General features: G+C 42.4%; 1 protein-coding gene and 1 long non-coding RNA gene across 5 annotated transcripts in view; one reads left to right on the top strand and one right to left on the bottom strand.

Annotated features, from left to right (window-relative positions):
* Positions 1-1,036: 1,036 nt before the first annotated feature.
* Positions 1,037-2,635, bottom strand: LOC120312602. The gene is made up of 2 exons (XR_005557924.1): positions 2,516-2,635; positions 1,037-1,788 (listed from the first exon to the last, which is right to left on the bottom strand). It is a non-coding gene; the product is annotated as an uncharacterized LOC120312602 (long non-coding RNA).
* Positions 2,057-12,037, top strand: part of ESRP2 (epithelial splicing regulatory protein 2) — a 42,183-nt gene continuing 32,202 nt past the window's right edge. For 2 of the 4 annotated variants that reach the window (XM_039353505.1, XM_039353507.1), the window contains exons 1-3: positions 2,094-2,235; positions 2,534-2,696; positions 3,701-3,829. In XM_039353505.1, the coding sequence (XP_039209439.1) occupies positions 2,556-2,696; positions 3,701-3,829 (270 nt within the window). In that variant the 5' untranslated portion in view covers positions 2,094-2,235; positions 2,534-2,555. Of the gene's footprint in view, positions 2,236-2,533; positions 2,697-3,700; positions 3,830-12,037 lie in introns of all 4 variants that reach the window. The other 2 variants (XM_039353504.1, XM_039353506.1) reach the window with 1 other exon arrangement.

Genomic DNA, 12,037 nt, shown 5'->3' with positions numbered 1-12,037 from the left:
ATAACACCAAGATGGAGAATTAAGATAGTAACTCACAAGAAGGATTCTGAAATTGGGATGAAAGTTCCTCCACCTTCAGAGTATTTAGCTACTCTATTGCCAGTTCTCTGCTTATTTATTTGGAAGATTTATAAACAAAATGTATGCACAATTCACCTATTTCTCTAAGTAGCTTGTTTGCTTCACTTAAAAAAAATAGAGTTCACCTTAAAACATAAAACCAGAAGCTACAACAGTAGCAAAGCGTAGGATATTTATTATGTGTTTATTGATTTATTAGACTCACCTCACTTTTCACTCAGAACTGAAGGCAGAATATAGTGAGGTGGTGCAATGCTTCAAATTGGATTATGTGTTGTGGGTTGTGTGGGATAGTACAAGTAGACCTTGCTTAACAATGGTAATTGGGACCAGAAATTCTGTTGCTGAGCGGCTCAACCATTAAATGCAACTTTATATCACTTCACCTGCAATTCCAGCAGTTACTAACTTAACAATAGCTGGGATTCACTTAGCAATTTGTGCCAAGAAAGGTGGTAAAAGGGAGTAAAACTCATTTAACAACTGTCTTGCTTAGCAACAAAACATTTGGGCTCAGTGGTGGTTGTAAGTTGAGGACCACAACTTACAAGTGCCCAAATCACAACCCTGTGGCTATGGGGATGGTGCAACAGCCACAACTGAGAGAACACTTGTAAATCCCACCAGTTCAGCTCTGTTGTAACTCTGAACAGTCACTGAACAAGCAGTCATTAAGTGAGACATTTGTACCTGTTTGCAATTCCTCAAAGCAGTTGTAGAGGGCCCACTGAAATGGGGGCTGCTTTAAAGATTCCCACCCGGGTGTTTTCTTTCAATACCTGTTAATTCCAGAGGATGTTTCTAGAATCTGATCTCAAGATTCATACCTTGAGGTATGAAGATTTAGCATAATCTCCTGCATGCAAAATGTGAATTTTTCCAAGGGGCTTCGTTGTTCAAGTTTAAGAAGAGAAATGCAGGTCTAAATAGATAGGGCTCTGTGGTCTGTGGCTCATACAGTGTAGCTGCTTTTAATAAAGACAGATTTTCTGCTGAGATTCATTTTAAAAGGGAATTGAAATTTAAACAGGCAATGGTTTTTTTTTTCATAGACATTGGTGATCTGCCAATGCATTTGGAAGACTTGTCCAGTTGGTCGCTATTCTTTAGAATCTTGTTTTCCAAACATGGCAACTCTTAGGATCTGTGGACTTCAACTCCAGAATTCTTGAAGTTATCACGTTTGAAAAACACTGCTTCAGAAGCTGGTTTTCTTCAACCCCAAAATGTTTTGCTTCTCCATAAACTGAGAAAACTAGCCTTAGAATTTGAGATTGTGGCTTTTGACTCACATCAGCAGGGACATTTCATTTTGTGCGAGTTTTGCCCTGTGGAGGATCCGGTTATAACTCCTACGGCTTTATAAAATGGACTCTTCACTTCAACGATTTTGGCCACATTCCTTGTGATCCAAAGAGAACTGTTCTTACGTTTCAGGTGACAGAAATAGGCAGGTGACCAGAGGGGAGCCAAACACAAAATATTTGGAACCAAAAAACCTTTGGAGGGAGCTCGTCAATGGTGGGATTCAAATAGGTGAACAACCGGTTCTCTGTGTGGGTGCCGCTTCTGGAAGTCCAGTCTGGGCCTGGGCAACAAAAAATGAGCTACCGGTTCTGCCAAAGTGGTGCAAACTGGCTGAATCCCATCACTGGAGCTTGTGCATTTTGGACAGGAGTTTGCATTCCACCTGCTGATAAAGAACTCCTGAAATAGAGGAGAGAGAGAGACAGAGAGGCAGAGAGCGAGAGGGAGAAAAAAAAATCAGAACAGGTTAAGGCGCTTCCTGAAATTAAAGTTAAAATTGAGAAAGGGAGTTTCCCTCCTGATCTCTCTTGTCTCCCTCCCTCCCTCTCCAACCAAACATACACAAACCCAATCAGGTAGATGCAGCTGGGCGTGGATTTTATTCCAGGTCCCACCTCTACCTTTCCTGCAGGCCCAATGGCCTCGCCTGTTGGGAAATTGACTCAGGTCATGTGCTTCTACCGAGGGGCAGGTAACTTAGGAAAAAGAGAGCTAGGAAAAAAAGATTTATTTTTTTTTAAACCTAGGCTGGGTTCCTGCCATGATGTCAGAGGGAGACAAACGGACTGCTTGTTAAATTTTATCCCCCAGTTAGACCTGGGGAGAAAGAGTTCACCTAAAATCCAGGTACAACGGCAAATAGATAACACTTTTTCCCCCTTTATTAGATATTATTTGAATCTTAGCTACCTTCACCCTGTTCCCCTTCCCCATAGTTCTGGCTTTTCTGAGATTGTCCTTTTTATATCTTCCCTTTGATCACTTGGGGAAAGGGGTGCCCTTTATTTGTAAGTTTTTGTGTTTGGCTTGTTTTATACTTTTTCTCTCTTTCTTTCTCTCTCTCCTTTTTTCTTTTTTCTTTTTTTCTTTCTTTCTTCTCTCTTCCTCCTTTCCCCCCCTCCTTTACCTCTGCTTTTGATTGTAGCTGTTCCCCCCCCTCTGTGGTCATGACGGCTTCTTCTCCGCACAGTGACTGTTTGGTGGTCTTGTTTGGGGCAACCGCTGGTGGAAATGGGGCTAAGCTGGGGTCCGATGAGAGGGAACTAATTCTGTTGGTGTGGCAAGTTGTGGATCTTCCCAGCAAGAAGGTATGACTTCCCAAACTCTTCATACGCTGTTGGGCAATTTGCAAAAGAGAGGCAGAAAAAGGAAAGAGAGGTGAATGCATTTAATCGAGATCCCTCTTCTCTCTCCTTTCAGCCATCCCAGTGGGATTTCTGCTTGAGCAAAGAGGGCTGAAATAAGCTTTGCTTTTCTCCCCCAAACTTGGCTTGGGGGTGGTGGGGGCTGGTGGGATGGGAGAAAGCAGGGAGAAACTATTAAGTTTGGACCAGTGTGCAATCAATGAAAACTCAGTTCAAACTTTCCCCTTGAAATTAATGAGGAGAGCCAAATCCAGATGACAAAAATCCAGATTACTAAAGAATTAAATCTCCTTACCCCCTTGTTCTCGGTCAGTAGAAACATTTTAGCGACTCTAAAGGCTTCTTGTAAAAACTGACCTTTTAACCGTGTTTGGGATATTGGATATGTACCTTTTTGTTTCTGTGTTTGAAATCAGGCCTGCATGTTTGCTTGGGAAACCTGTCGCTTGATACAGGGAATTAAACTGGAGTGGGAGGAAAACCTGTTTTTATGCAACCCAAAAGAACTAGGTCCAATCCCTCTGTTTATTCGCCCCCCTCCCCCGGCCCCCAATGAATTTCAGATGAATAATTTGAAAAAAAAAATCACAGAGGGAGGGTCAAGGGCTGCCCCTGGGATCCCTAAATCGAGTCCATTCTGATGGGATCATCTGATTTTTTTCTCCCCCACTATACTAGAATGATGCAAGAATTGCAGCTGGGTCTCTTAAAAATAATCTATATTTTTATGGGAAGGCTGTGAGTCTCCTTGAAGGCAACGATGGGATGTTTGTGAAATTAGCAACTGCATCTCCGAGCCATCCCTTCCCGTTTCGATGGGGCCAGCTGTGGTTCTAGTTTCCTTTTAATACACATTATTTTTACAGTCGCTCCATCCAGTTCCTGGAGTTTTACTTTTGTCTCTCCCCTCCCCCTCTCCCTCTGCTCTCTTTGTTAAACATTTTCAGGTAGGGACGCTGCACAAATGCCTGGTGAAGGCAGACAATTTGGAACTAAGCGAGCCTTGCCGAGAACTGACAGGGTTAACCCCCGAAAGCTTGACCAAAGCAGAGCCTCTGGATCGGGTTCTCCAACAGGTGAGGGTTAACTTGTGAATGCAGGGAGCAGGGTTCCAACGGATGCAATCAAGCAAAAAGGAGACTTTCGCTTTGAAAATTGTCAAGCAACTGCAGTTGTTCACCCCTGCCAAGTAAAGCATGTTTATTCTACACCAAGGCTGGCTGGCACCAACTGCCACGTGTGCGGCCACATTGGATGGGGCCTGCAGCAGCTGAGTTCAACCAGTTAACCCTAAACCCATGCGCCGTTTGCTTTCCTTTCTTTTGAACCCCACCGTGGCGTTTGCAGCCAATCTGAACTGCAGTTAAGCCAGGGTTTGTGAATGTAGCCAACTGACGTTTATTCAGTAAACGGAGTTAAATCAAGCCTAGCTTAGTTGTGTGGAATGATCACTGTCAATGGTGTTTAGTTGACCAGTGATGAATGCTAGAAGTTGGTACAGTTAGAAAGTGCAAATGTGAGGACAGTCCGTAGCTAAAACATCTCTCCTTCACTATAAATTACTAGTTTACCACCATGTGCCCAGTCTTTCATCATCCTAGGGAGTGTCTCTTTGGTTTCTACCTGAAATGTACCAACTCTTCGTGTTACCTGTCAACTACTCCTCCATGAGTTGTTCAGAGAATCTTTTTTGTTATTATTGAAAATCCTCGCTTGGTATCGTGTGTGTGTGAGCTATTTTAAAAACTTGGATGTCCTAAGTCATTGCTAAGAATGATTACGACTGGAACGTTCAGTTAGCAAGTTCATGTTGACCATTTAGATATAGATGAATATATTAGTTGCTTAACTAAGTAGTTGTTGAACACAGTGACAAATCTGCACAGGCGAATTCACTTGGAAATTTTTTAGATGAGCTTAGATGACTTGTGTGGCAGTTTGGTTTGGAAGCTTTCAAGGATTGTAATAAACTTCTGAAACGTGTAACGGAAATTTAGCATCCTTTGCAGCAAGGGGTCCTTCAACCCCTGGGCCACGGACCAGTACCATTGTATGGGGACTGTTAGGAACCGGGCTATGCAAGTGTCAGGCAAGTGAGTAAAGCTTCATCTGCACACATGTATGATCTAGGTTGCACACAAAATCATCCTCTCCTTCCTCCTGCCCCCAGTCTTGGGAAGACTGTTTTTCTTCTCAAACCAATCCCTGGTGCCGGAAAGATTGGAGACTGCTGTTCTGCAGCAAAGTTGTACAGGAGCCAGACCATAGCAAGATATCCCAAAGCATATGGGAAAATGCTTAATTAAGTTCAACACATTTTAATAGTGTTGATTTGATTTAATCTCCTTGTTTTTAATGATGGCCAGCCTTTCAAGGTAGGCCAGATTAGGAAAAAGAGACCAGGTAGATTTCCAAAATTTTACTTTATTGATGTGGCATTGAATAGCAGAATTTCAGAAGCTGACAAGAGTTCTCTCTGTCCCCAGATTGAATCAAGGTCAAGGCTATTCCGAAATTTTTGTTCCTACTTCCCACTTTCCCAGGACTGAGTAGCTGTTTCCCATCCCTTAACCCAGGGTCTTCAAATTCGGCCCTTTTATGATATATGCACTTCAACTCCCAGAATTCCTCAGCCAGCGTTTTTCATCATCTTTTTAATTTAAATGTATTGCTTGTAATGGTTTTTAATAGATTGTTTTATTATACATGCCTATGAGATGGATGGCTGTACAAATCCAATTCAGTAAATCTTACTCATCTAGGAGACACCAGGTTGAAGAAGGCTGACCTAGAGTTTTAGGAAGTTGGCTTGCATGCTTGGTAGAATATCACGTGATTGGTCTGTTCTGGCTTAGAACAATGTATGAATTCGCCCAGTACTTTTCTTTCTGACGTCCTTGCGGAATAACGTTGCTCCTTTTCTGTGGGTTATTCTAAACACGAGGAATAGCTTGGCTTACTTAGTTCAAATCACATGTGAACGTAAATATTTGCTGGAAATTGGAGGAAAAAATTGAAAGTAGATAAATGCAGTTGCAAAGCTTTGTTGAATGTGTGTGTGTGGGGGGGGGGGGGTTTGCATCTCCTTTGAATCACTGCAAGTGGATTTGCTGAGGAGGTGAACCCAGTTACTAGGTTGCTGTTTCTTTGACAAGTATCTGTCTGGAAAATAGACCTGAATATGCTGTGTTGTTTCAAGGCTGCTGGTGTTTTGTGTTTTTTTTTCTCTTCATGCTGAGCTGAATCACCCTTAATTACAGGAGAACAGAAGCCTCTGGAAAAACTGAAGTATTTTGAGGGGGGGGGAGGGAGGGAGGAGGCATGATATATTTCTATTCTTTCACTCTCCAGTTGGATAAATTTCATGAAAAACCAGTTAAGATTGCAAAGTGAGTTTTGGTGGTTTAGAAATTATTCCAAAATGAGTATTCTGGCTGCAAGTTAGATCTTGCCCTGCTTCTTTCAACCAAAGACAGCTGAAGCAGCTTAAATACACTTTGCCATTCTTCTGCCTCCATGCCTCCCTCTCAGTCACACTTCTTAAGCAACACACCGTAATTACATTCAATACTTTTTATTAGACAGTATCCTGTTATCACCAATTGCAACTTAGGTTTACCCACCCTCAATGGATTTGTCCACCTTCGCCTGCTGTACCAAGTCACAGATTGTTGTAATCGTGAATAATGGGAAAGGCCACAGTTGGCTGGGTACACAAATTAAATTATGCTACGATTTAAAAAAAAACAAGTTGTACTGCACAGAAGAAGCCCCAGTGAATAAGCTAATTAATGCATGATGAAAATCACAAACTGTAAATCATTCTCCCCCCCCCCCACTCCACTTCAAAGGTTAATGCAGTCTTGAAAAAGCTGGCCTTCTCTGGCCCCCTTGCTTTATAAGGCCACAGTGACTGAGTTCACACATTTAAGTTCTTAAATGCTTGTTGAATCAGCCAACTAGCTTCACAAATTGTTGTATCTATGGGTCATGGTTTTCAAACCCAGATTGCTGAATTCACATGGACACGCTAAGCCAAAACCAAACTCCAGGCATCTTCGGGTACAATGTGATATGTACACCAAGGTGATTCAAGACCATTTATTGCAGTGGTGGCGAACCTATGGCACGGGTGCCAGAGGCGGCACTCAGAGCCCTCTCTGTGGCACGCGCGCCGTCGCCCCAGTCCTAGGCCTTCAGCTGGGTTTTATAAAACCTTTTCGCTTTAGGCCTCCACCGCCATGTGCAAAAAAAAAAAAAAAGGTTCAATCAATCAATTTCATCTTCTCGTGAGAAAAAAAAGATCTTGCAAAGTTGGAAGAACTTTTTAGTCCCACCCAGTCTGCCATTACCACCGCAGCCACGCCCACCCAATGGGCCATACCCACCCGGCACCCAACGATGCATAAGTGGGTTTTGGGTTGCAGTTTGGGCACTCGGTCTCTAAAAGGTTCGCCATTGTTGATCTATTGTCTAACAGAAATAGAACAACAGATGTTCTTGACCATTTCAGGATACCTTTGCCAAGTCTGAAGAACAGAATCAAGAGGCTGTGCAAAAGTCAGTGTGCTAAAGTAAGGGCAGCTTTTAGGAATACAGGTAGTCCTTGTGTTACAACCACAACTGAGCCCCAAATTTATGTTGCTAAGTGAGGCATTTGTTAAGTGAGTTTTGCCCCATTTTACGACCTTTCTTGCCACAGTTCTTAAGTGAATCACCGAAGTTATTAAATTAGTAACCTGCTTGTTAAGTGAATCTGGCTTTCTCCATTGACTTTGCTTGTCAAAAGGTTGCAGAAGGGGATCATGTGACCCAGGGATGCTGCAACCGTCATAAGTATGAGTTAGTTGCCAAGCATCTGAATTTTGATCACACAATCATGGGGAGGTTGCAAAGTTCGTGACTATGAAAAATGGACATGTCATTTTTTTTCATTTAACTCTGAATGGTCACTAAGTGAACCGTTGTAAGCCAAGGACGACCTGTACCAATAGAAGACAATATTAGTAGCTCAGGGTTGAACAGTGGCGTCCTTGGTGCCCACCGAGCTTGATTGTTTTCTTGACGTTTCATGACCCAACTAGGTAGCATCATCAGTGCTAGAAGGGAGTGGGGTTTGCAGGAAGGATGATGATGATGGTGGTGATGGTGATGATGATGGGGTCCTTGGTGTCTTCTGAGCTTGGTTGTTTCTTTGTAGACATTTCATGACCCAACTAGGTAACATCATAAAGGGGGAAGGGAGCATGGTTTGCTCTCTGCTAGAGAATGAATGAAAGGTTTGCCAAAAAAAAAAAAAACCCAAGCTCAGAGAGCACCAAGGACTCCAGAATTTTCAAGGAATGTTACTATTCTTGGCAAGGGTCCCCCAAAAGGCCTAATACAATGCATGACTTTGGACGGGAAAAAATGACATGTATCCTAACAATGTCTGGCCCTGCGAGCATGGGTTTAGAAAGGGAAAGTGGACCTCCAGGCGATTCAAGCGAGCAGACTTTGGGCAGACCAAGGAAAAGCAGTCAGGTGAGCCCCACCCTCTGCAGGGTGTTAGCAGATTGCTCTTTGTCCTGGTGAACGAAGCCGGATTTTTGTGGAATTAGTTAACCTGAACAATAGGAGTGACACTGTATACTTTGCACTGTAAACACACAGGCTCCTTCAGAAACACCGTGAACCTTGAGATCGGCAAAAGTATCCATGGGAATGCACAGTCTGAAGACTTGCAAACATGTCTTTGTGCTTATCAGAAAGAAATACAAGTACACCTCAACTTATGTGGTCACAATTCAGGCGCTTGGCACTGAATTTATGATGGGCATGTATTTACGGCAGTTGCAAAGTCCTAAGGTCCATGCAATCACCATTTGCAACCTTCCCAGCTGGCTTCCAACAAGGAGAGTCCATGGGAGAAGCCGGATTCATTTCACAACCGCATAATTCACTTCACAATCGCAGTGATTTGCTTAGCACCTGTCACAAAAGTCGTAAAATGGAGCACAACCCAACCTTCTTGCTTAGCTTTGAAAACGTTGGGCTCCGTTGTCATCGTAAGTCGAAGACCCCCTGTGTTAAGGAGGCTTTCCTTAGCAGCAACGGCAGCTTGATTTACGCAAGGCAGTTCTAGGCTGGTTCCCTTTCCTTGTTTCTGTTCACACTGAGTCTAGACAGTCACCTGTCCGGGCATCTGTTGGCAGAGGGATAGAAAATGGCTAGTCTCTATTTTGCATTGTTGGCAATGTTTTCTAGTGTATTTACGCGCCTCTGTTTATTCGGAGATCTTGTTCAGCTTCCAAGTTGGCTGTGAAGACGCTTGTGCTTTTTTATTGACCATGTATATTTTATTTAAATGGTGTCAGCTAATTCTCCCTGGTTCTTTTAATTCCCACTGAGGATCTTCTTGTCTGTTGATGGAGAATTGAAAACACGGAAACCTGTCTCAAAATAGGAGTTGATGTAAGGTCAGGTCCATGTTAGAAGACGTTTAAATAGATAAGATACTGCTTCTTTATGCTGTCAAGTGCACAATCTCTCAAAACAAAGTGTGGATTTCCCTGTTTTATGGTGTATCCTGAATAAAAGGGGTGCAAACGTAGAGATGTTTCTTTGGGAAGAGGATTTCTCTGATTTAAGGTAAAAAAAAAAATCCTTCATATCAAGCTTGATTCCTGCTGTCTACATGGACAGGGCCATGTGGTTCTTTGGCAAGAATAAAACATTGTGTATCTCTTGCCAAGAGTTGTATTTTGCTACGTTTTGCTTTTGTTTTTTAAAGTTTGGTCTAGTGGTGAAGGTGCTGACCTGGAAACCAGAAGACTCTGAGTTCTAGTCCTGCCTTAGCTGTGAAAGCTGGCTGGGTGATGTTGGGTCAGTCCCACTCTTAGCCCAACCCACTTCACAGGGTTGTTCTGGGCAAAAGAGGAGGAGGAAGGTGTGTTGGATATGTTTGCCAATTTGAGCTATTTGTAAAGATAACAAATACCAATAAATAAATATAAAGTAGGAGGAAAGAGTATTAGATATGTTTGCCCCCTTGAGTTATTAAAATAATAATAAAGGCAGGAAATAAGCAAAGAAACAAATTAATAAAATGTTTGTTTAGAATCCTGGGATTTCTTGGTAGTTCTATCCAGATGTTGTCCAGCCATGCTTAGCTTTTCAAGCTCAGCTAATAAGATTTTAGGTGCAGAAAAACTGCTCAGTAGGTAGAGGTGAGCATCTCAGGTGGAGAAAAGAGGCAGAGTTGTAAGTGCACATCAATGGGACGTATTTGACTGGAATGGTGTAAGGTAGTAGTAGTAGTAGTAGTAGTAGTAATAGTAGTAATAATAATAATAATCATAATCATAATAATAATAATAATATAACACCCTGGACTTAACAATTGTCAATAAGAAAGACAAAAAAGTCTGGATAGTGGACGTGGCAGTGCCTGGAGACAGCAGAATAGACGAGAAAGAACTGGAGAAGATAATAAAATACAAAGACCTACAAATAGAAATAGAAAGACTGTGGCAAAAGCAAGCAAGGGTAGTACCAATAGTAATAGGCTCCTTGGGTGCAATCCCAAAACAACTGGAGCACCACTTGAACACTATTGGCATTGACAAATTCGCTATTAGTCAATTGCAAAAGGCGGCCTTATTAGGAACTGCTTCCATCCTGAGACAATATCTGTAATACCATCAAACATCCACATCTGCCTATCCCAGGTTCTTGGTAAGGACTCGATAGGTAGACAAAATGCTAAATCCAGTCTGAACATCTGGCTGACTGTGCACTGATCCATAATAATAATAATAACAACAACAACAACAACAATGTGGTGGCGCAGCAGTTAGAGTGCAGTACTGCAGGCCACTTTAGCTGACTGTGTTCAGCAGGTCAGCGGTTCAAATCTCACCGGCTCAAGTTGACTCAGCCTTCCATCCTTCCGAGGTAGGTAAAATGAGGACCCAGATTGTTGGGGGCAATGTAAATATATATATACATTGCTTACTGGTGTACACCGCTTAGAGAGTGCTTGCACTTAAAGCGGTATATAAGTCTCATAAATAAATAAATCAATAAATAAATAATAATAAAAAGTTGGAAGGGACCTTGGAGGTCTTCTAGTCCAACCCCCTGCTCAGGCAGGAGACCCTATATACCATTTCAGACAAGTGGCTGTCCAGTCTCCTTTTAAAAGCCTCCTGCCTCTCCCCCACTGAACCCTTTTGCATCTGGAGATGTTGAGAATTGTCTCTTTCAAACCATTTTAGTTGGACTTGATACAAGCATTGCCCATTTCTGGTTTTTAAACTGTAGATATAGAAGTGTGTCTGTACATATGGGACGGATGTGGAGTTTAATAACACAAAACAAAGCAAGTGTCAACTGTTTTCCCTTGTATGTTATTCCACTAGGATGACGGCTTAAGACTCAAGAGTGTCTGGGCGAAAATGCTCTTGGTCATGCATTACAAGCTGAGGTTTCCATTGCCCGTGTGACCGTAGCATTAGCGAAAGGTACTTCTTATGAGTACAGGGAATAGTATAGGTATTCCTCAATTTATAACAGTTCATTTAGTGACGATTCAAAGTTACAACAGCAGTAGAAAAAGGTGACTTGTGACCGTTTTTCAGGGTTACGACCTTTGCAGCATCCCCATGATCAGATGATCAAAATTCAGATGCTCAGCAACTGGTTCGTATTTTGTGTGGTGGCGCAAGAGTTAGAATGCAGTAATTCAGCTCACTGTCAGCAGTTCGATCCTGACAGGGGTCAAGGTTAACTCAGTAAAATGAGGACCCAGATTGTTGGGGGGGGCAAAATGCTGACTCTGTAAACCTCTTAGAGAGGGCTGTAAAAGCACTGTGAAGCAATATATAAGTCTAAGTGCTATTGCCATATTTTGTGATTTTGGTGTGCATAGCTATGGCGAGAGGGCGGTGTTTATTATAGCAAAACATTTTGAGCATGTGTTCCCTCCTTTGGTTTTTCCAACTTCAACGCATCTACTAGTCACCCTTGCACCTGCAGCAAATCATAGCTCTGAAGGGTAGAAATGGGCATGCCAGATGTTTCTGAACTCTCTCCCATGCTATTTCTATAGCTGCTAGGAGTTGAGATCCAGGAACATCTGGAATGCCACAGGTTAAATAGGACTCTACGAAGACATCTTTCAGTTCCCACCAAAAGCAACACAGAAAATAGGAGTCTATGGTGGCTGAAGATGATAGGAACTGAATTAGAACACTTCTAGAAGGGACCAAGCTGGAGACGAAAGAAATAAACATACTTCAGGT

This window comes from Crotalus tigris, unplaced genomic scaffold (assembly GCF_016545835.1).
Source record: "Crotalus tigris isolate CLP2741 ecotype Arizona unplaced genomic scaffold, ASM1654583v1 scf7180000018525.42219311030:4301911, whole genome shotgun sequence".
In the NCBI taxonomy this organism is placed as follows: domain Eukaryota; kingdom Metazoa; phylum Chordata; class Lepidosauria; order Squamata; family Viperidae; genus Crotalus; species Crotalus tigris.
The sequence above is the reverse complement of the archived record's forward strand: the minus strand, read 5'-3'. Positions and strand labels throughout refer to the sequence as shown.